Source organism: Antrostomus carolinensis, unplaced genomic scaffold, assembly GCF_000700745.2.
Source record: "Antrostomus carolinensis isolate BGI_N321 unplaced genomic scaffold, ASM70074v2 scaffold14345, whole genome shotgun sequence".
Classification (NCBI taxonomy): Eukaryota; Metazoa; Chordata; class Aves; order Caprimulgiformes; family Caprimulgidae; genus Antrostomus; species Antrostomus carolinensis.
This window is the reverse complement of record NW_010314349.1, coordinates 9,895-33,196: the sequence shown is the minus strand read 5'-3', so window position 1 is coordinate 33,196 and position 23,302 is coordinate 9,895. Positions and strand designations below refer to the sequence as shown.

Sequence of the window (23,302 nt, the reverse complement as noted above, 5' to 3'; positions counted from 1 at the left end):
GCTGCCTGCACCGTCCCTGCCCGAAGCAAACGCCTCCAATTCTCTGTTTTAAATTGGTTTTCCCTTTTTTTCACCTCATCCTTTCCTCCTAAGCTGAACTTGGCCACTAACATCTCAAAAAAAGAAATCTGGCATTACCATAATTAATGTCAAAGCCTTAATTTTTGCCTTATTAAAATTAAAAAAATTAAATTTTTTGCTGCCTGCACCGTCCCTGCCCGAAGCAAACGCCTCCAATTCTCTGTTTTAAATTGGTTTTCCCTTTTTTTCACCTCATCCTTTCCTCCTAAGCTGAACTTGGCCACTAACATCTCAAAAAAAGAAATCTGGCATTACCATAATTAATGTCAAAGCCTTAATTTTTGCCTTATTAAAATTAAAAAAATTAAATTTTTTAATTAAAATAAAAATTAAAAATTTTAAGATTTTAATTATTTTTTTTCCCCTCCATGATGCTGACTCTTCCCCAAACATTTCAGAGGTGATTTTTATCACCCTCAACCCACTGGGACTCTTGGTGGCCCAGGATGGGGCTGGAAAAAAAACTCCTTTTCATTTATTTGAGTTGATTTTTCCACCTGTTGCTCTGACCCCTGGAAAAAAAAAAACAAAACCCCCCCAAAATCACCTTTATTACCCAATTTCTTTCTTTTCTTTTTTTTTAATATGGCTATAAAATGCAATAAATTAAAATACCTGAGTTTTCCTAGGGGGGAAAAATAATAATATTAAAAAAAGCCTGTTGATTTTACAGGGTAAATAAACATGAATGTCACCAAGGATTAAATTCAGCTCAAATGGGATGTGGAGAGGTTTTTTTTTTTCACTCTCCCAGCCCTGGTGACATCCTAAATCCCTTAAACGCTCCTCAAGCCCCGTGCTCACGGCAAAACCTCCCTAAAATTAATAATTTGGGGTTTCATGGGGTGTTTTAAGCCATTTTATGGTGAATTTTTGCAACGACTGGAGCGATCCAAGCACCGGGATGCTCCACAAGGCCCATGACAGTAGCAAAACCTTCCTAAAAATAATAATATTGGGTGTCATGGGGTATTTTAACCCATTTTATTGCACTTCTTGCAATGAAGATTGGAGTGATTCAGGCACCAGGATGCTCCTTGACCCCATGCCGGTGGCAAAACCTCCTTAAAAGTAGTAATTTGGGGTTTGATGGGGTATTTTAAGCCATTTTATGGTGAATTTTTGGAATAACTGGAGTGATCCAAGCACTGGGACTGTCCTTGAGTCCATGACAGTGGCAAAACCTCCCTAAAATGAATAATTTTGGGTTTCAGGGGGTATTTTAAGCCATTTTATTGCACCTCTTATAATGAAGATCAGAGCGATCCAGGCACTGGGATGCTCCTCAACCCTGTGCCAATGGCAAAACGTTCCTAAAATGAATAATTTTGGGGTTTGATGGGATATTTTAAGCCATTTTATGGTGAATTTTGGCAACAACTGGAGCAATACAGGCACTGGGATGCTCCTCACGCCCCGTGCTTGTGACAAAACTTCCCTAAAATGAATAATTTTGGGTTTCACGGGGTATTTTAAGGCATTTTACAGCACCTCTTACAACAGTAATTGGAGTGATCCGAGCACTGGGACGCTCCTCTACTCCATGCTGGTGGCAAAACCTCCCTAAAATGAATAATTTTGGGTTTGTTGGGGCATTTTAAGCCATTTTATGGTGAATTTTTGCAACGACTGGAGCGATCCAAGCACCGGGATGGTCCTTGAGCCCCATCGGGACGTTGCCTTTCCCCAGGGCTGGCAGGATGCTATGGATTCAGCTTCACCCCAGAAATCTGGGGGCTGCAATGAGCCCCTGGGCCATCAGATGGCACCGAGTCCCCGCGCAGCCGGAGCCATCACATCCCTTTAATTCCCAATTTCCGAGCTGAGGTTGGTGGCTCAACCCCGACGGGCCCTCGCGCTGTTAATTAGGGAGGCTCGTTAGCTTGGCTTCCTCTCTTTGCTGGGTAAACAAGAGCTAAGGAAAATGAACACCAGTTAATTCCATTATCACCATTAACGGGGATGATGAACGTGAAGGGAAGAGGGAAATATGGGAAAAAAAAAGAGACCGGGAAGGTCCAACGTGGAGCTACAACCCAACGATGCGCTCGCGGCTGGCAGGATGCTCCAGCATCACGCAAAGACCAGCTTACCTAGAGACTGTTCCATCAGTTTCCAAGAATAATACCAGTTTTTCCAAGAATAATACCAGTTTTCCCAAGAATGCCTGGTTTTTCCAGGAATAATACAATTTTTTTTCCAATAAATCAGTTTTTCCAAGAACAATACTGTTTTTTCAAGAATAATACCAGTTTTTCTGAGCATTATACCAGGTTTTTCCAAGAATAGTATCATTTTTTCTAAGAATAATACCAGTTTTTCCAAGAATACCAGTTTTTTCCATTAATAATAACAATTTTTTCAAGCATAATACCAGTTTTTTTCCAAGAATACAATTTTTTTCCAAGCATAATACCAGGTTTTCCAAGAGTAATACCAGTTTTTTTCCACTAATAATACCAGTTTTTCCAAGACTAATAACAGTTTTTTTGCACTAATATCAGTTTTTCCAAGAATCCCTATTTTTCCAAGAATAATAACAGTTTTTTTTCCACTAATAATACCAGTTTTTCCAAGAATACCCCATTTTCCACATCCAAACCTCACCGGTTCCTCCTGGATTGACGGATCCATCCATAATCACCGTCGCTCCAACTATCATCCCTACGAAGGTGACTCAACGGTGCTTTGGTGATGAACATCACGTCCAGCTCCAGCGCTGTGTCTCCAAATCCTCTGCCCGCTGAGGTCCTGAGCATCCATCCAGACCCACCACGCTCCGGGTGAGACGCTTCCCCTTCCCTCACACCAAGTTTAATTATGTAATTTCCCATTTTTTTGGGAGGTAATTTGGTTCAAAGTAACACTTGGAACCTCGTGTGTTCCAGCTGGAGATGTTCCAAGAGCTGGAGATGTTGGTTTGTAGATTCCCGAAATGGTGGGAAAACAAACACACAAATCAAAAAAAATCCCACTGGGATTGTCCCAACTGAGGGTTTGTCACCTTCAAACGCCGGCTCTTGTCTCCATCAGCCAGTGATGGGAGCTCCTGTGCTCAACCCAGGTGAAGCAGGTGAAGCTGCATCACCTTGTCCCACTTCTTCCCCAAAATACCACTTTTTGGCTGGGCAAAGGTGGTGATGGAGCGATGGCAGCCTGGGGAACGTCCTGTCGTGCTCCTCCTGTCTGTCTTCCTTTCTTGGGAGCTTCTCTGTGCTCATACCGCGTCCGGCTCCACGCGTCCCACCACCAATTACCCCTAAAGGTGTCACTTGCCTTGAGATGGCTCAGGCCTGGGTGATGGCCAACGCAGATGCCCACCTCATGGTGGCCCAGCTCCCATTTCTTGAGGAGAAAGAGAAAATGATGTCGTGACAGTTGGGCTGTGGGTAGAAACAAGCCTCGCCTTGAATTTTACCTCTCCTTGTTTTTTGATTTTCTTCCTCTTCCTTGGGGATCTGAGCTGAGCTCCTGAGTGGAAAATGTGTCTGTGGGCTGCAAACAAAGCGGGGATGTCCCTTGGAGGAGAGGGATGGGTTTCAGGATGGGGACAGGGAAGGTGGGCAAGGAAAAGACCATCAACTCATCAACTGGATGGGTTGTTCCACCCCAAATATGAACCAAACGTGATGCCTGGGTCTTCCCAGACCCCCTTTGACTTGGGATGTTCTTGCCTCCTGGTCATTCTGGGATCATCTCTATCGTTGTCTGCTCCTGCCATTGGGGATGGTTCCTTTAGGATCATCAACCTCATTTCACAGATGGGAAAACTGAGACCTGGAGTCCAATCAACCAAAAAATAAAACCCAATCCCCGCCCCGTGATAACAGAGGAGAGAGATTACGCCGCATCGGAGTCGGTGATGCTCTTCAGCCTCCTCATCTTCGACCATACTGAGTGGAATCGGCGTGTTGAGAAATAAAAACTGCTGCTGTGATGATTTTTTAAATTATTATTTTTTTTTACTTTTTTCTTTATTTTTTAACGTTTCCTCGCCGGCCCCGGCGCGTTGGCAGCTTTTCCTCCGCCCCGTAGGCAGCGCCTGGCACAACAGCTAACGGGGTGGGGGGAAAAGGGGAGACGGCGCAGAGACAATGTGAACATATGCAAATCGAGGCAGCATGACGTGTATCCTAAGGTGTTAATGAATTCTAGATGCATGAATAATGAGTTGTGAAAAGCGCGGCGAGCTTGCGGAGGTCACAGATGGCTGGAGAATAAGAAATGCGTTTAGAAGGGGAAAGAAGAGCCACGTTGGCACTCTGCAGCCAAAAACGCTCCGGCAAAGCGGAAAAACCACAGGAAACCCAGGAGCAGAGGCACCATCCGTGGTGCAGAGGCTGGATCTCCACTCCTGAAGCTTGGCAGGAGCAGGTGGGGCTGTGCTGGACCTCAGATGCTTCGCAGGAGCGAAGCAGCGAGGTGTTGAGCAGAGGGGAGTTGTTTGCAAAGCCTGGCCCAATTTTCGTTAACATCTGCGTTAACGATCTCACCCGGCGTGTTAATGACATTCACAGTTGTTATTAAACTGCAAGGTGTTAGGAACATTGTTGAGGGCGAGGAGATCATTTCAAAGGACGTTGTTGAGGTTGAATCCAGCCTGGAGAGATCACAAGGAGCTTAGGGAGGGCAAAGGAAGGAGCGGCAGGGGAAATAATGCTGGGACAGGGAGAAGGAAGAGGAGGAAAGTCTTGAGGTGAGGATAGTCTTGGGGTGAAGGTGAGTCTTGGGGTGAGGCTGAGTCTTAGGGTGAGGAAACATCTCCTGCCGGAGAGGTCTCATCTCCACTCATTAGCAAGGATGATTTTTTTTAGCTCGATCCATCATTTTATTGACAAACTTGGAGCCTCTGATTGGGAATTTGTTCAGCCTGGGTCTCTAATGGCCGGAGGACGATGTTCACACCAGCTGTTGGAGAGAGTGAGGAGGTGGGTGAGGAACAGAGGAGGTCCCCGGTGACTCTGAGGAGAGGAGAACTTGAGAATTATTTGCTGGGAATGCTCTTGTTGAAGGATAGATGAGGATGGGGGGGCTCTGGTCCAGGCAGAGGAGAGGGCTTTGATGTCTTCTCCCTGGTAGGATATCCCAGCCAGTGCCAAATCCAGAGTCTATTCCAACCTCAACCTTGATCCAACAATGTTATTTCCAACTGATGTATCTTCAGGAAAAAAACCTGGATTTGACCAGGAGAGGAGGAGAATCACCTTCTCCTGGTCCAGCAGCCAGGCTGTTACGCTCTGTGATGTTGTACCCAAAACCAGTCAACTGTTGGTCCTATTCGCACTCAACTACACTGAGCTGGAACCAAAACCACCTCTCAGAAGTCTTGCTGATAAGCTAAACCACATCAGCTCTGTAAACCTCTCCCTAGAAGGTATTTTGATGTGAAATCACCTTCTGGCTCTGGAAAATAATCTAAGAAAATCCCCATGATGTCTTGCAAGATCCTCCCATGACCATCCTCTTCCTCGTTTACTCATCAGTGCTAAATGTTCCTTGTACATCTCCTCTGCTGAGGTTTTGGGTCTGCTTCCACCTTGGTGGTGAAGTACTTGAGGAGCATTTGGGTTGGTAGCACAGGGTCCTCTGGAGAGGAAGCTCCTCATTCTTCTTCATCTCAGCAAATTGCTCCAAACCTGAGTCCCAACCTCCTTAATCTCAGTCATAATTTCTCTTGCTACTGCAAGAAACCTCTCCCAGCTCTCCCTCCTCATGAGCAAAGTTTCACTCCAGGAGCTTTTATGGCAGGAGAATGTTGTATCTCAAGAGCAAGATTTGTTGGAAGAACATCTTTAAGTGGAGATTATGGTGTTGAACTACATGTGCCTGGGCTCGTTACCATCAAACACTTACCCAGAGGAATTGTTTAGAGGGAGAAGAAGTAAATCCTTACCATCAGCTGCTTGATGGTTGGGTGCTCCTCCGTCTCTCTGCCCGAGGCCGGCTCCTTGTGTACGATCTCCACGCGGATATCGTTCTTGGCAGAAACCACACCTTTGAGATCTGGGCAAAGAACGAGATGGGGAAGGGGTTAGTCATGGAGCATCTTCAGGGACCTGACTGATCGCTGAGGACATCTGGGGAAAAATTAACCCTGGTTCAGCAAGTGCATCCAAGAATTGGGGGAGGAATATGTGCAGGTAACAAGTCTTGGAGCACAGGTCTGATGAGGAGCAGCTGAGGGAACTGGGGTTGTTTACTCTGGAGAAGAGGAGGCTGAGGGGAGATCTTCTGGCTCTCTACAACTACCTGAAAGGAGGGTGGAGAGAGGTAGGTTTCGGTCTCTTCTCCCAAGTAACAAGTGGAAATGGAGGACAAGTGGACAAGTAACAAGTGGACAAGAGGAAATGGCCTCAAGTTGAACCAAGGGAGGTTTAGATTGGATCTGAGGAAAAACTTCTTCACTGAAAGGGTTGTCAAGCATTGGAACAGGCTGCCCAGGGAAGTGGTGGAGTCACCATCCTTGGAGGTATTTAAAAAAACCAGTAGATGTGTCACTCAGGGACATGGTTTAGTGGGCATGGTGGTGTTGGGTTGATGGTTGGACTTGATCTTAGAGATCTTTTCCAACCTTAATGATTCTATGATCATGTGAAACCTTCACCTCCAGGCAGCTCCAATTTTTATTTCAATTCCTTTAGGAGCTCACTCAGTCTCTGCCTTACTCATGGTGCTATTCAGAGGAGCTGGGCTGTGGCAGAACTGCTCAAACAGATGGTGGACACTTTGATCTACAGATCTACAGCGTATGCACGTGAAATCCTGCTCCTGAAGGACTGTAACAGCTCTTCCCTGGTGCTGGGAAGCTCCTGAGAAAAGCCTTCCCCAGATATGGGGTGCAGCTGCAGATGGAAAAGCCCAAGTGATGAACGAAGATGTAGCTTTGGGAACCACCAAATCATCTCTGGCTGCTGCTTCAAGCAGCCTGTCTTCATGCAGGGCAGAGAGAATCATTTCTGGAGAGACTCCCTGCCTTCCCTGAAGGTGTCAGGCATGCTTTGAAGAAGTCATTTTATCAAAATTCAACCAAGCAGCAGGAGGAGAAACGGCCAGGCGAATCCGAGATGAAAAGCAGAGATGGATGTAAAATCTGAACAGCAAGATCTAAACAGCTCCCAGCTTTGAAGCTGGGCTTAAACCTACGGCCTGGCTCTCACCAGGATGGTTGTGCCAACCTTTCTGCACCCAAACTGGACTCACCAGATCTACCTCCAGCCAAAGGAACCGGCAGTGCTCTGCCAAGCCAGGCTCAGTCCAGCAAAGCCTGGACCACGCAGGAGGGGACGGTGGTTTTATCTATAAACCAAACAGAATCACCCAACCGAGACCAGCTTGAAGCTCCATCCTTGAATTCATTCATCTCAGCGTCCTGCGTCCTCCAAATCTGCAGCCCGGCTGCCACCCGCACGTCTCGGGGTACGAGGCAAAGGGTTTCACTGGGAAGTTACTACTGGTCTGTCCTTTTTATTTTTATTTCATTTATTTTTCCCAGTTGGGATCACATTCCTGGTGCTGGAACCTCTGTCTTTAATCACAAGGAGAAGCTAATTAGTGTCTTGCACATCCTCTCCCAGGAGTGCTCCTCCTTCAATAACTCTGGGCCGTTAAGTCACTGAAGATACAACAACAGATGTGCAGTAAAGTCTTCTTTTTTTTTTTTCATCTTTTCCACATCAGAAGTGGCCTCCAGGCTCAGCCTGTCTGGTTTTTGCTACGTCTCCTCAAAACAGGGTCAGGAATTACCTCCCCGGTGCAATTAGTTGGGGATCGATGGATGGTTGCAACCATCAGGAGATGCTTTCTTCAGAGTTACTTACCATAACTGGAGTTCCTGGAGGAGACGAGGTGACCTCGACCTCGGTCGCCAGCCGCGCGGAGCCGTGCCAAGCAGGTTTTATTTACAGGTTGTTGTTTTAAATGATGCGACAATGCTCTGATATTTGTCCTGGGAGATGAAGCTGCAGTCATCCTGGTAGGAAATGAGTCCCTCCTGAGATCCCATCACTCCTGAGCTGATCTCTCTAATACCTCTGCTGATTTCACACCATTAACCATGATGAAAGTCCTTTCCTCACCTTCTCAGCTTGTTTTTTTTTCCTTTCTAACGCTCACCTGATGTTGGAGATATCGGCCACAGCACCCAGTTTGCATCAACACCTACAAAACTGGGATAAAAGCCCTTTGCTCTGGGACAACCAAGTTCTCCCTGCAGGGTTTTGCACCTTGAGCATCACTCAGGGGCTGGTTTAGCTGCTGATGCTCCCAACTTCCCCAAAAAACAAGGAGGGATCTCGTTTTGGGAGCTCCAAGTGGGTTTTGGAGACACATGATTGGGGGACCAAGCAGCCCCCACTGCCACCAGCAGCCCAGCATGGATCTCAGGCTGGGGAACCCCATCTGCACCCAGGATTTGCTTCATTAGCACCCCTCTTGAGCAGTAGCCCTGGTTGGATCCAACTCAATGGGAAAGGTTGAGATGTTCCTCATGGAAAGGAGGTGATCTTTGCTGATCTCTGGAATCATCTCTTCCTGCTCGTTTGCTCTGATCCCAAAGTGAAGTAGCAAAGAAACTCTGGGAGAAGCCCAGAAGATGCTTACAGACCTTTCAATGGGATGTAACAACCAGGGACTCCAGAGCATCCTACACTGTGGGAATTGCTGAAGAACAGCCGGGAAGACACCCAGACCCAGCAGCTCATTGCATCTAGGAGACCAAAAAGTCCTTTCAAAGTGGGACAGCACTGAAAACACAGCAGAGGAAAAGGACTTAAACCCCTGCCACACCACCACGTCCCCAGTCCCCTCTTCCCGATTAGTATCCTTCCATCCCGAGGAAGGAACAAGTCTCTTATTCCTGATTTACCACTGGAAATCCAAGGGATGAACCACCCAAGGTATTTGGGTGGGATGGGGTTTGTCCCTCCTGGAAGGACTTTTTTCCCCAAAGACCTCCCCATCCTCTACAAGCTTCCAACTTGTGAGAGACCTGGCAATTCAATCACATCTTTGATCTGTTGTGGTGGCATTGGTGTTAAATGGTGGGTCCTGTCAGGAACCCTGCACCATCTGCTGACATCAAAGAAGAAACTCATGAACCACACGCTCTCCCCTGCTCCGAAGGATGCGGCCTGGGGGAAACACGGCCGATTACATCCGAGCATTGACATGGTAACACAGCTTGGCCTCTGCTTTCTTCAGGCACTGAGGGATCTCCACAACATTGAATTGGGTCCTGTCCATCAGCAATCCTTCTCTAAAAAGTAAGATTAATGATTTCTCCCTGTTTAATTTGTTAATTTTTGCTAATGGAAGCTGCAAGAGCTCAAAAAAAAAAGGGGGATAAACCAGAGAGAGGCATCATTATTGCTCTGAAAATGAAAGACATTTCATTTCTTGATCCTTTGCAAAGGATCAAGAGAAAGATGAGGAAAAGAAGCAGAAAAAGAAAAGAGATGGAGTGTCCTGGCACACACACACAGAGCTTGGCATCGTGGCATCCATACCGTGCGTTCCCCCGAGCCAGGAGCACCGTCGAGCATCTCCTCTTCTTCCTCATGGCTTGAGGTGCTCCAGACAAACACGTTCTTCTCCCTCCTGGTTTGATGCTTTTTCATTTAGCCAACAATCCTCCTTTCATTTCCCGGTGTTTTTTTTTTATTTAAATGAGGCAAGACGATGCTGTTTACCCCTCCTCCTCCTCTACCTGCATCTCTTAAGTTGCTTTAATTTGTATTCCCAGAGCTGCCAAGCTTTAAAATCCACGTGTCCCATGTAAAAAACCTCAGCTGGCTGTAATTTCCCACTTGGAAATGGAGAAAATGGATTTAAACCAGAAGCAGAACAGAGGAAGTGTGAACTGAGGAGGGTTTTTAAGCACCGTGGTGGCATCTTGAGGATGCTTCTCGCTCTTGGACATCAAGATTTTTCCATGGAGGGGTTTAAAAGGAGGTCCCTTTGGAATCCCTTTGCTCCCCAAGACACCTCCTGAACTGTCTGCATGGCTAATAGGGATTCATATCCAAAACCTTCTCCTTTTCCCGCAGGGCTCCCATTCGTAGCAGAGCGATGCCGAATATTTGGTCGACCAACACGAGGAGTAGCTTGTGCTGGTGCCACATCATGAAATTTAATCTCTAATTTCTTCACAACCCACTTTATTCATTCTCTCCCACCCACGTTTCCACCCCAGCCCTTCCCAGAGGGATCTGGGGGAAGACACTTACTCCTCTGGGAGCGGGCGCAGCAGAAGGCAACGATGGTGGCCATCAACACCAAGAAGGCCACACCGGCTCCTACAGCCACTCCGATGATCACCGCCATTGGCACCGACTCTGCAAGAGGAAGGAGAAGGAGCATGAAGCTGAGATGAAGGTCAGAGAAGTGGTTTTCCCCCAAGGGACCCACCCTCCAGCTACTGGAAAGCAGCTCGGTGATGAGCCTGGGGAGGGTTTTGGGGCCAAATGGACCTCCTTCCCCGCTCCCTCGTCCCTGAATGGGTGACAGCGTGGGACACTGGCCCGCGCTGCAATGTGTGCAAGCCCTGACCTCTCTGTGCCTCAGTTTCCCCTGGGAGGGAGTGAAGAGGAAGAAACCAGAACAACTGCTCTCTACAGCGCCCTGGATACCTCTGAAGGATGGAAAGCTCAGGAGAAGACACTGTGTTCGTATTATTAAGAGAAGGGGCAGCAGAGCAGGTTGGGAGAGAGGTCGGAGCCGGGATGGAGGGATGGAGACGGAGCTGAGGTGCAGGTAGTGGTTGGGTTCTCGGTGGGGATTTCAGCTGACAAAGCTGATTTATCTGCAGTAGTTTATGAGGTGTGGGGAGGGTGGAATGTGAAACCACATTTATGGTGAGAGGGTCAGATTTGTAGCCCAAGAGCTTTGTCATCTCCATTCCTCTGGTCCCTCAAAGCCCAAGGGTGAGCGTTGGGTTGGTGCCTTTCTCAGGACACCAAACCTGTGGGTGTCACCAGTCACCTTGGTTGGCTGGGATGATAAATCACATCCCAAAGACCCTTTCTCCAAAAGCAGCAGATATCTATCAATCCCCATTTCTTTCTCTTTCTAAGCACCCTCAAAACTCTTGTGAACATTCAAGAAGGTTGATCCTTTCCAGGATGGCTGGGTGAGTGTGTCCTCACCGCTTCCCTGGACACCTCCAAACATGTTTTCTCCTTTTTTGCCTTGGGTGGGATGAATTTAGGAAAAAAAACAGATGCAGAGAGGTGATCCTCTTCCCTCCTCACCCGTGGAGATGGGGGACAATGAACGCTGCCGGACCCTGGGGACACATGGATGATCTAAAAATCATTTCTCATTCTCCACTGGCATGGAGCTGGTGTTGACCGTGAATTTAATCCTGGACCTGAGATCACACATCCCACCTTTCAGCCTTCCTAAGAGACACACATCCCTACTGGTGGCACTGGGGGGAGTCATAATTCCACCAGCATCTTTCCTGTGTAGTCAGCAAAGAGTTTTTTCGTTGCTATCAAATCCCAGCTGGCAAAGGAGCCACTTCATGTCACCCTTTAGCGGTGGCCGTGGGGACTTGTGGGTCCTGAGCCCTAGTTTGAGAACTGGTAACTTGGAGTGGGATTTTTTTTGTCTCTCCCAGGTGAATGTGGAGCAAAAGGATGAGGAGAAGGAGGTTGGGGAGTGCTTGCTGGCTCTCAGCTTTGGGGGAAGAGGATCTGCAATGCAGAGCTCTGCAAGAAGCAGGTGGTGATGGTGATGAAGATGATACAGAATCATGCAGGTGAGGAAAGTGCCTGGGGCTCTCCTGGCCTGAAAAAAAAAAGGTAACTGCGACAAGATGGGATGATAAACCATGTCTTGAAGGCAAGGGTGAGCTGATGAGGAGCAGTTTGCTGGTTTCTCCATGAACCCTGCTCTGGTGCAGAGGATGAGGAAGGCACAAGGGTCCAAAGGTGCGATGGACACTGGCCAGCATCCTCCTAAGATGTTGAGACAAGTCGATATCTGCAAATGACCTTGGAATCTTGTACTTCTCCCTCTTTTTGGCCCCCTCATAGCACTGAAATGGTCTGTTTTGCTCAATGTGGTCCCCCTGGCAGTGGCTGGGGAGCCGGGGCACAGAAAGGTCATGCTGGTTTGCAGAGTGGGTCAGTGGTCAGCGACAGAACCGCTCCAGTTTCCCAATTTCTCCTCCATTTTATTTCCTTCCTACCCTACCCAACCCTGCCAGAAAGCTGCCGGGTTAGGAGGAGGACATCGAGTCCTTCAGGTGTGATAATGGCTGGGGACACATTCACGCTCATGATTTCCATACCTGCTTGAATACCAGCTCCTGATTTCATTTCCGTACCTGTTTGAAAATAAAGCAAGTGTCCACAGCCTTGCACAGCCCAAGCGCAACAGCCAGCCTTCCTCAGCACTCAACCCTCTGCTCAGGGATGTCCCCATGAAGGAGATGTGCTCTCAAGCCACCCTACAGCATCCTCAAGCCACCCTACAATGTCCTCCTGCCCAGGGCAGGGATGTCCCCTTGCAGGAGATGTCCTCTGCCACTCTACGGCATCCTCAAACCACCCTACAGCACCTTCAAGCCACCCTACGGTGTCCTCCTGCCCAGGGCAGGGATGTCCCCTTGCAGGAGATGTCCTCTGCCACCCTACAGCACCCTCAAGCCACCCTATGGTGTCCTCCTGCCCAGGGCAGGGATGTCCCCTTGCATCACTTAGCAGGGATGCTCAGATCTCGGATTCGGAGCCGGTTGTGGACTCGGATGTTGTGTCACCAGCTCCGACCTGGCTCAGTTGCCCGGTCACCCTCCGGTGGGACCCAGGCTTGTCGCTGAGCGTTCCCGCTGACTGGCAGACGACCTGGAAAAACCACTGGCTCTGTTTGCATTGGATGAAGCCCAAGGCTAATTTTAAGGGGTTCATTTAGCTCTGATTTAATCTGGACGGCAGCCTCGCCTATAAATCACGGCTTAATGAGAACAATCCACCTGCCTGCCCCTGGCATTTAATAAAATGGAAGAGAACTGGAGTCCCTCCAGGAGCGAAGCATTCCTCACAAAAACCATCTCCCTCCCTTGCTATTGAAAGCCCCAAGAGTAGTGAAAATCCCTTAGCCAACCCCTGAGAACTGCTCGAGATGCCTTCAAGGCTGGGTGGGTAATTCCAGAGCTGTAAAACATGCCCTGTGCTGGCATCGTGGCTGGTGGCCGGGGTGAATGGTTGCCACCAACCCAAACACCTTCATCCCGCTCACACCCATCACCGTGGAGCAGTGGGGTTTGGTAGGAGCAGCTGTTCCTGTTTCTCCAAGGCTATAAATGATCCTCCAGCCTGGGGCAGTGACATGGGACATGGAGCAAGGGGTGCAGGATCAGCCCGTGCCCTCCAACCTCAGCAGGACAACGTGGGGCAATATTGTATCAAGCAAAGACTTTGCAGGGCTCGTCCCACCTCTGCCAGGACCAGGCACCTTAAGGACACAATCCTACATCCAGCACATCTGGAGCATTTCCATATCTCAGGAGCTTTTTCTGAACATCTCCTGCCTTTCACAGCATCTCCCCACACTTACAGCCCGGCCAAGGTGCTAATTCCCTCTGCCCGACAGCCCCCAGCGCTGCCCACCTTGTTCTTTGAGCCGAATGATCTCCGTGTCGGAGCCAAAGCTGTTCCAAGCGGTGCAGTTGTAAATGGTTTGGAAATCAGCTCGGACGATGTTGCTGATGGTCAGTGTGGAGATAACACCCTCGTCCGTGCTGACCGTCTCCACCGTGTAACGCCCGGAGGTCCCCGACTCCAGGACATTCTCCTTCCAGGACCAAGCCTGCCAAGCAAGAGAGAGGGGTCAACCTGGGGGTAGGTTTGCCCACTGTAGGACACCCTAAGGTGTGCAAGATACCCACCACGCCCCATGAGGTGCTACCCCCATGGGTTTCTACTCACAATGCGATCTGGTGGTGGGGTGCTGCGGATGAAGCACTTGATCTGCCCTTTCTGGCCGTGCAGGGCGTGTTGTGTCTGGGTGCTGGAGATGATGGGTGGTCCTGCAAGAGAAAGGAGAGGGCTGCTGGTATCTCATGCTGGAATCTGTCACAAGTGACTGCAATACAAGGTACTGGTGGCAATGCTGGGGGTGTTAGCAGAGCCATGGAGGGACACTGGAGTCCTCCTTTGAGAAGGAGGGATGGAGCAACATCTCCCTCATCTCCTGTGAAGCAGAGGACACAGGGTAGGGGCTTTGCTTTAAGGCTTTGCTGGTTTTCTGCAAAGCCCCCACAAAACACCAGGGTCTCCCCATCTCTGCTCCCACATCCCTGACGTTAGATGGCAACTCCAACCCATCTCCTTGGTGAAAGTGGCCTCTGAGAAGATCTGCTTGCTTCAGAATCAAAGCAAGAGCCCAGCCCACCTGGAGTTCCTCTTGTGTGCTCTCCTAGATTAGTTAAGCAACCATTACACTAATTGCTCCCCAGGGGCTTAAGGAAGCAGAAGGAGGCACCGACAGGCAGCTGCTACCTGCAAACCACCGAGAAATGGAGAAATTTCTGCTGGAAAAAAACCTTGGGACCTCATCAGCTGGGCTCTCCCGTGCCATTCAGATGCTGAAGGAGCCAAGTCTGCATGGGAAAAGCTCTCCCTGAGTGATATGAGGCCAAACACATCGACTTGTGAAGGGAAATGTCCTTGTCCTGCCTTGGTGACATCCTGAAGACACGGTTGGGAGAAAGGGGTTGAAGAGGAAAGCATGACTTGGTGGAATCAATGTGTCCTCCACTCTTCCAACAGCAATACGTGGGGAGGACCTCCCTCTGAAGAGGAGATGACCCCAAGGGAGCAGCTCAAGAGCTGTTTATTAGGCTCCTTAATTAAAGCAGATTTGCATGTCTCCGAGTGGCTGGCTGCTGGCGGAAAAGAAAACAGTGACAAAGCAGCGCCGGGCCAGAAACTCTGCTCTTTTTTTTTCCCCTTTTTTTTTTTCTTAGAGGTGTTCCTCTAAGAAAATCTCAGGGATTTGGGGGAAAATGGGGAGAAACAGATTCACGTGGGTATTCCTGACTGATTCTCAGCCAAATTGCCCATTTAGGAATTTGCAGGACGCATGAAAATATATCAAAATGCTCAATTCTTTGCTCTGGTGCATCCATATCCACAACTGCCTATTGAAATCATCCCAATAACACCCCTTCTGCACCAAACTCACACTCCTCACCAAGATACAACCCTCTCCTTCCTTCCCGATGATGTTCCAAGGTGAGATGCACGGAGAACCAGCTCAGTGAAGTGTATTTCACCCATCAGTGACCACACGGTTCTGGCAGCTCAGGAAATTACTGCTGAAAATGTTTTAAATTGGTAAGAGCAGGAGCTGTGTGTGAAGGAGAAGGTCAGGACTTGATGTAATGGTCATCGCTGTACATTAGTGAAGGTTTTGTGTCCATTTTTATCAGAAAAGTAATTAAAAAAAGACATTTTGTTGTGGTTTTCTGTCCAAATGCTCTTCTTCAAGATGTTCTTCTAGGCAGGCTCCCAAGGTGGACATTGTCATTTATAAAGCCCCTTGTGATTATAGTGATCTCAGGAGGGTTTAGCTGATTCCTTGCTTTGCATCCCTTCAGGAGGACCTTGTCTTCATTAAATAACTCTTTCTAAGCATGTCCAAGGTCGTAACATCAACCTTGGCTTTCGCTCCTCATGTCTGGTCCAAGAGCAGAATTATGGTGACCAAGTGCCATCCAAGAGCAGAACCAAGTGTGATGGGCAGATGGCTCTAAACCTGTGCTGGGGATTTGTCCTCCTGGATGGGACATGTGATGGGGACCTGTTTGGTCCTGTCATCCTCCAAGGGTGGATGGGATGGGGATAGGAGATAGGGGATGAGCTTCTTGGCTTGCTAAACATGTGCTAGGTGATACTTCCACTCGTCCACCCTGTTCATTGATGAACCCAAAGCCAACAAAAGCGATGGGGTCTGTAGGGCCAGACCTAAATAATTTAAAAAAAAAAGAAAAAAAGAAAAAAAAGAAGCCATCTTCTTTCTATTTCAACATTTATATGTTACTTATAAATTCTGGAAGTGCTCCAAGACTGGATGACGCTAGAGAAAAATGGCTTAATAATCATTAAAAGGATCATTTTCCCCAAGGAGAGTGGATTTTAAATGGCACAAATGCCAACGGCTTTGGGTTTTATTATTGCTTGAGGAGTTTAGAGTCGAAGGCTTATCATCATGATAATAGCCTATGACTAAAGACCATTTGTGAGACGAACATGCCCAGCAATAATAGCGCAAAGTTGCAGCCTCTTCACATTTGGGGTTGACGTTTTGATTCTCCAGCAGACTCTGGTTCCTTCTGAAAGCTGCCAATCTCCGGCTTGGTGTTCAGCGCTGAGCGTGAGACAGCCCACAGGCAGGAAAAAGGCTTTAAACAATGTTGCTATGGATATAAATGATGGAGCTATTGGTCGTGGGTTATTTTTAGCACGTCGGTGCCAATTTATTTGTGAGGTCCTGGCGGCTCGTACAAAAAAGAGAAGGCAGCTTGCTGACTCGAGAGCCTTGGAGGAATGAAAGGATGGCTTTGGCTTTGACTTCTCCAGCCTGTTTGAGTCCACCTGAACCCGTCCTCCCAAGCTCTCACAGTGTTGGAAATGCTTTGGCAGGAGAGTTTAGTTTAACTCCTTGCTTCCTGCAGAAGCTCTGGGTTGGCTTGTGCTGCCCGGCATTGCAAAGGACCATTTCAAGGTCCCCATCTGCAAGCAGTGGTGGAGACATGCTCCGTGACGCCCTCAATGGGCATGAGCTGAGGGGACATTCTGATGTTCTCCTAACCAAAGAGTGGGACAGGTCAGCCCCTCCTGTGCTCCCAGCTCTCTGGTAGGCTTGGTTTCCTTCTTGGGGTTAATCCCAGGCAAATCAAATCCTGAATTAGCCACCTGGGGTTGTCCAACCCTTCTAACCAACCTTGCAGAACAAGATGGGCAGGAGTGGTGGTCCTTGCTCAGTAGCCCCTGCCAAGCCTGGATGATGAATCGATGGACAGTTCTGCTGTGGAGGTGATCTTGGGGTTCTTCTCCTACAAGGGTGGGAGTCTCAACCAGGCTTGTGTGCAATGAGGAGTGTTGAGAGGCTTTGGCTCTTGCGGGGGCTGTAAATCCGACTGCTGCTCATTTATTATGGCACCAACAGTTCCTTCCTTCTTGTCTCTGCTGCTCTGGTCCTGCCAAGTGCTGCTCATTTGCATAATCCTCCTTCCCATTAACGAGATTCTGAATCATATCTGCTTCCTTTCAGGCTGGTGGCCTCAGGCTCTGGCTCAAGGATGGGCTGCCAGCCCCTCGCTGCAAGCACAGACCTGGCTGGTGAGGAGAGCAGTGAGATTGCAGCGAGGGCAGGAGGATGTTCTTCCACCAATTGTTCTGCCACAATTTCTGGATGTTTGAGAGTGAATGGGCTGCCACAGGCAGGATTGTAGGCTCAGGTTGGGTCAGATGAAGATCCCTCAGTTGGGATCCCTCTGCTTTTGGTGGGATGTATCATTTGGAGGATCAACGCAATGCAGCTAGCTCAGAACAGACACTTCTAAACCCCTAATTTTACTGTCACTAGTCCTGCTGCAGGACAGGCTGAGAAGGTGGATGTCAGATCTGGGGACGCTGGTCTGGGGCTTGGACCACCTTGGTTCTCCCACCTTGGAAGACTATCTCGACCTGGAGGTGTGAGATTCTCCCTCTGTCTAGGGTCCAACACCCATGACAGTGTGTCCCAATGTTGTCACCTTGGAGTTGGACCAAAACCCCAGTAGCGGATCTCCCCAGCAGCACATCCTAGCAGGATGGGATGCTGCAGGCAGTCAGCTCCTGGGAGATGCTCAAAGCTGAGCAGTGAACCTCCCGGCACACATTTCATTTTCTCTCCCTGTCAGCTCTGCAAGGCAAAAAGCTCAGCGGTGGCGGAAGCTGCAAAGCTCTCGAGAGAAGCCTGAGCTTGCCGAGCGCTTTGCTCTGCGTTCAAGGCGGCCGCGTGCCTGGTAGGTGTCAGGAAAGGAGCAGGTTCTTTTGTTTGTGCTAATTTGTTGCTTTGTTTTCCAGGAGCTAGTTTAATTGTAATTAAAACCCAGCAGCCGGCGGGGAAGGAGCATGCAGGCGCCGAGGAGCTGAGGGGAAGTCAAGGGAATGGTTGGTTTTCAGTCCCCTGCTGCGTTGCCCTCGGCTTCCCTTTCTAACATTATCCGCGTTGCAAATTAACGCTTGCCGTCGCCCGCGCTGCTTCCCCTGCTTATTTCCTTCTCTTTGTGATGATGAGCAGGGACTGAAACCTGCCAGTTTGTCACACAGGTGAGAGACAATGTGAAATTCATCCTTTATTGGTACCATTTGCAGCCTACCTGGCTCTCTTGCCTTTCTATATTTAGGTTGAAATTAATTATCAGCTGCTGCGGGTTCTTGGCTAGGTCATCGTGAAACTCCAAGGCTCTGGAGTGCTTCCCAGCTCCCGGGTGTGGGTGAGGGTCCGGGCCACATCCTGACAACCAAGAAGCTGTGGAGGAGCTTGATAGCAGTGCTGCCTCTCACAGGGATCCTCACGTGGGCTCTCAGAGAGTGATTAGGCTGCTGGTCTTGGATCCCAGCTCAATTCCCAGCTGTACTACTGAGACAACAGCGCTCTCTGACCTTGCAAAGGTTTTGCAAGATAAATCTATTAAAGATTTAAAGACGCCGGCTCCCAACTACTCAATAACTCCCTGTTGATTATAAGGAACCAAGCAGGTCTTGGATAACGTTGGGATTGGGTTTTTTTTTTTGCTTTAACCCATGCATCTCCACACAAACGAATACAAAAAATCTCATTTACTCAGATTTCCTGCAGGGTAGGACCCTCCCTGAGCCAACTGTGAGTGTGATTTGCTCTGAAAACAAATATCCGAGGGGATAATTGGGCAACGTGAGCTGTCAGGGCAAGAGGAACAAAGCGATGAGGTGGTAGGATGGGACAGCAATAGGAAAGGAAGAGGTACCGTTGACGGTGAGCGTCACCTCCCGTTCCCCGGCGCCGACTCGCGGGACCACAGCTCGGCACACGTATTTCCCGGCGTCTTCCTGGCGAACGGACTTCAGGGTCAGCTTGTTCTCGTTGCTCAAGACCTGGAAGAGAGGAGGGGGGTTGTTTTCAGGGGGGGGTGATGTGAAGTAGAAGAAAAGAGGTTGAGTTAGAAGCTCAGGGCATCCCAGAGAAAATGAAGTGGATGAGCCCAAAGTCTTAGATGGCATGGAAATATCATAGAATCAGAGAATGTATTGGGTTGGAAGGGACCTTCAACTTCATCACTTATTGCTGTTGACCAAGGGAATTAAAAAACAACCCATTTTCTGGAAGGGAATATAAATCCTGTCCTTATTCATTTGAATTTTTACAAACACCAGTTTTGCAAGAAGTTCAAGATACGAGAGAAAAATGTTGGTGGCTGTAGTGACACAACAACCTGGAACAAAAAAAACCATCAGGAGAACCACACTCCACACTCACATTTCCAACTTTGCAGGTGCCAGGATTGACTTGGGGATTTCAAGCCCAGAAGTGGTGGAAGATCAACCTGGAGAACTGGTAGTTCCCTGGAAATTGGGTCTGGATTTCCCAGCTGGTTTTGGCAAGCCCACCGGCTGCGATGTGGCAATTAGCCACGCTGCCCTCCTGCCCTGGCAGTGCAATTAGCAGCTTTATTAAACCTTGAAAATTGCTGAAGCAAAGAGATCTGGTTGAACCTGTCAGCAGAATCCTGACACTGATGGTATTTAAAACAAAACAAAACAAAACATGGCAGGTCTAAAACAAACAGCAATGTGTTTCCGTGCTGGAAACGTGCATCTGGGGGTTAATTCCTCCTGGAATTGCCCTTGTCTCTCTCCCAGGACTTTGCAGGCTGGGACCAGATCATCACCTCACCTCCTTCCAGCACCCACGTGCTTGGTGAGCCCCCAGCTCTACTGGTTGCTGTTCCCACAGCTGATAACTCCAGGAATTAGTGCTCATGCAAAGTCCTGAGTGATGGTTAGACATGGATCTGGGTCTTCCTGTAGGAAGAAGATGGGGGTCTCACCCCTCACCTGGCATGAGGCAGAGGCAGAGAGTTTCCAATCCCTTTTAAACTGTTTTAGTATCGATGGCAAAGACATCCCTCCAAATGCCTGTGCTCACTTGGCCTCACCCTCTCTTTGATCTCCGATTTCTTTCCTTCTGGGAAAGCAGGAGCAAAGATGGCAATCTTGTGGGACTCTGAAAGTGGAGGGGCTGGGAAAAAAGCAGCCCTGATGCCACATCCCACCGCGACGGCTGGGCGCTGATGGCTTTACAAAGCATCATCCCCTACCTACATCCTTCTGGGACGATGGAGGTGGCTCCATTGACCAGCACAACCATCTCTACTGGGTTAAACCAGCTGGTGGGTCTGTCCTGAGACTTGAGATGCTCCAAGTCATCACGAGTCAACTAAAAGGAGACAAATAAAAAAGGCTGCTCTGCCTGTCTGGGCGCTGCTGGTTAGCGACAGCAAGCCCTGACGAGTGGCTGGGGCTTGGACCGTGAGGGTCAGGAAGTCCTCTCCTCATCCTAACCGTGCACGGCTCCTTTCAGCTGCCCTGCATGCTCCAGCAGCTTTCAGAAAATGAAATAGCAGTGTACGGTGTGAGAACGTCGCCTGTCATGATAATAACCCAGAGAAACAACAATCGCAGATGCGGGATGGGAAACCACCCAGGGATTATTGACCCTTTGGGATTCCTTAGCTGATTCGAGCCATCAGGTCTCCTGAGTCTATAATTACATCCCAGGAGATGGTCTTCACGGAGGTCATTATGGTTGGGGAAGAATATCTCAGCAGTTTAATGCCTCAGTGTCTGCTCCCCTGCCTGAGGAGAGGTGAGGAGAGCGTGTGAGTCCAGCTCCCTGATAACATCTAGTCTTGAGCCGCCTAAGTCTCCTCATCGATTTCAGGACACACCTGTGCAAATCAAGCTGAAAGATGCTTTTCAAACCCAAACTTGCATGAGCCTTCTGGACAAGTTCCATGTCTCAGCCCTCCTTGAGCTTCTTAACGTGTGTAAGGAGGGGATCAGAGGATCTCGCGCCTCCCTGGGCTGAGCAGCGATTAATATTTGCAAAGCTCCTTATGTGCTTTTCAGGACAAAAGAGATGCGGAGAAGTCTGCTGGGCCAGATCCAGACTCCCCCGACTCGAGTAGGTTCCAGCCCACAGTGGATGAGAGGTGGGATGAACGCGTTAGGATGTGATCTCGCAGGTCTGGAGGCCAGGAAGGACCATCCCAGGAAGGACCACATGGTGGTTTGCAGAAGGTTAAGTGATGCTCTAGCCTCTGTTCAACTCTTATGCCCATCAGTTCTCCTACTACCAAGACTCCTTTGCAACCATCTCCTGTGGGCGAGAGCCCAGAAGGTGGCTCTGCTAGGACTCGATGGGGAAGGGTCAGACAAACCCACAGCCTGGGAGCCAGTGCTCTGCAATATCATGTTGTCCTCTGCATGTGGAGAAGCCTCACAGGTCCAACATTTGTCCAGCCAGGAGCTCCCAGCCCATAGTTATTGGCTTTGCTCCCAGATGGGGAGCTCCAAGCACTGTTTCATGTCCCACATGTTCCATTCCCCACCACCCCGGCAGTGGTTCTTACCACGCCTGAGCCTCGCTTCATCCAGACGATGGTGAGAGACGGGTTCCCAGTCCAGGCACAGTTGAAGACGGCGTCCGAGCCCAGGTCAACGAGGAGGGACTGTGGTTCTGTCGCCATCCTGGGCCCAACTGCACAGAGAAGAACAGAGTTACTCCCAGTGATTGGTTGTGTCAACCAGGAAGCCTCAAACCAAAGAGGTCACTGTGTCAGAGGAAGCAGTGGTAGGTCTTGATGGACCTACGGGTCACAGGCATGTAAGATCCCCAAATAAAGAAGAGCCTGAGACACGTGCCTGCTGCAACCCCAGAATGACCAGCTCCTCAAGGGTCACCACCATGAGCTGTGCGCTCATAAGGCAGGAGGAAATCATGGGTTCCACCACCAAAACATTTACCAAGTCTAAGCTGCAAGAGAGCTCAGCAAGTCCTGGTCACCCTGGGCAAGTCAGATCTAGCCGTGTCCCCTTCCCGTTAATTTTCAACAGCTCTGCTGGTCCTCCTTAGCCCTGAGAAGCCAATCTCAAGCTGACAGGTTACTTACAGTAGACGTCCACGGTCCTGCTGATGTTTGTGCTGCCCAGTGCGTTGGTGACCTCGCAAGAGACGGGCTCAAAGAAGAAGGTGTGGTCCACGATGGTTTCGTAGAAATCACCAGATGCTTCTTTTATCACCTGGCCTTTTTTCGCCCACCTGTTGAAGCAAAAAGAACGTGGTCACGGTGCTATTTTGTGTCATTTTCCATTTACACATGTGTGTGATGGTGGAGACTCGCTCGCCCTGCACACAGCTCATGGTGCTGAGGGGCAGCAGGACATCAGGGACCAGCTGCTGCCCTTGACTTGTCCTTGGTATTGTCCACATCCCCATGGATGTAGGGATTATAACCACAGGTTTTGGAGAGGAGACACCCTACTGAAACCTTTCCAGAATAAACCAAAATGTTCCCCATGGAAGCCTGTTTTACTGGAAATACACCTCATTCCTTTGGATTTTGGGGCATGAGTGGAAGACCTCAATGATAAGAGGGATGGGACATGGAGAATCTCCACTGATGGAGAACCACAGTGCCAGGACACAGAAGCCCCTTTGCTGGATGTTTGCTAACCAACGTTGCTGGTTCTTCCATATCAAAACCGCTAAAAATATTTTCAGCTTCCCCTTCCCCCCCCTCTCCCCCAACTTTCACTTTTTTCTTCTTTTTTTATTCCCATCAAAGAGAACTTTATCCCTTGAAGGCAGCTGAAATAACATCACCCTGAAAAGCCAAGCTGGCATTTGCAACACTGCAACTTGCAAATTGTCTTGGAGAACAAGCTGTCAACTCAGCACTTGAATTAAGCCGCTGTTTGCCAAACAATGAGCAAATGTGACCTAATGGGGCACCATCTGGCAACCTGCCACTCTGGAGTGGGTGGGAAAGACAGGAGACGCTGTCAGGCGGCGTGAAAAATCCAGCAGCTCTTTGGGGGAAGGGAAAGAAAGCGCAGGCAGCAGAAATGATCCTCCTAAAACAACTGACAGGTAAATTAGAGGGAAGAGGATTTCCCTGAGGAATTTC

The 23,302-nt window shown here is 49.1% G+C and overlaps 1 protein-coding gene across 1 annotated transcript in view; it reads right to left on the bottom strand.

The window, feature by feature from the left end:
- KIRREL3 (kirre like nephrin family adhesion molecule 3) overlaps positions 1-22,434 on the bottom strand; it is a gene marked incomplete at its 5' end in the record, with an annotated part of 24,016 nt that extends 1,582 nt beyond the window's left edge. Inside the window, 8 exons of the mRNA XM_010167621.1 lie at positions 5,975-6,084; positions 10,305-10,412; positions 12,374-12,409; positions 13,692-13,890; positions 14,010-14,110; positions 19,082-19,208; positions 21,746-21,873; positions 22,286-22,434. Coding sequence (XP_010165923.1) covers positions 5,975-6,084; positions 10,305-10,412; positions 12,374-12,409; positions 13,692-13,890; positions 14,010-14,110; positions 19,082-19,208; positions 21,746-21,873; positions 22,286-22,434 — 958 coding nt within the window. The remainder of the gene's footprint in view (positions 1-5,974; positions 6,085-10,304; positions 10,413-12,373; positions 12,410-13,691; positions 13,891-14,009; positions 14,111-19,081; positions 19,209-21,745; positions 21,874-22,285) is intronic.
- Positions 22,435-23,302: the final 868 nt, after the last annotated feature.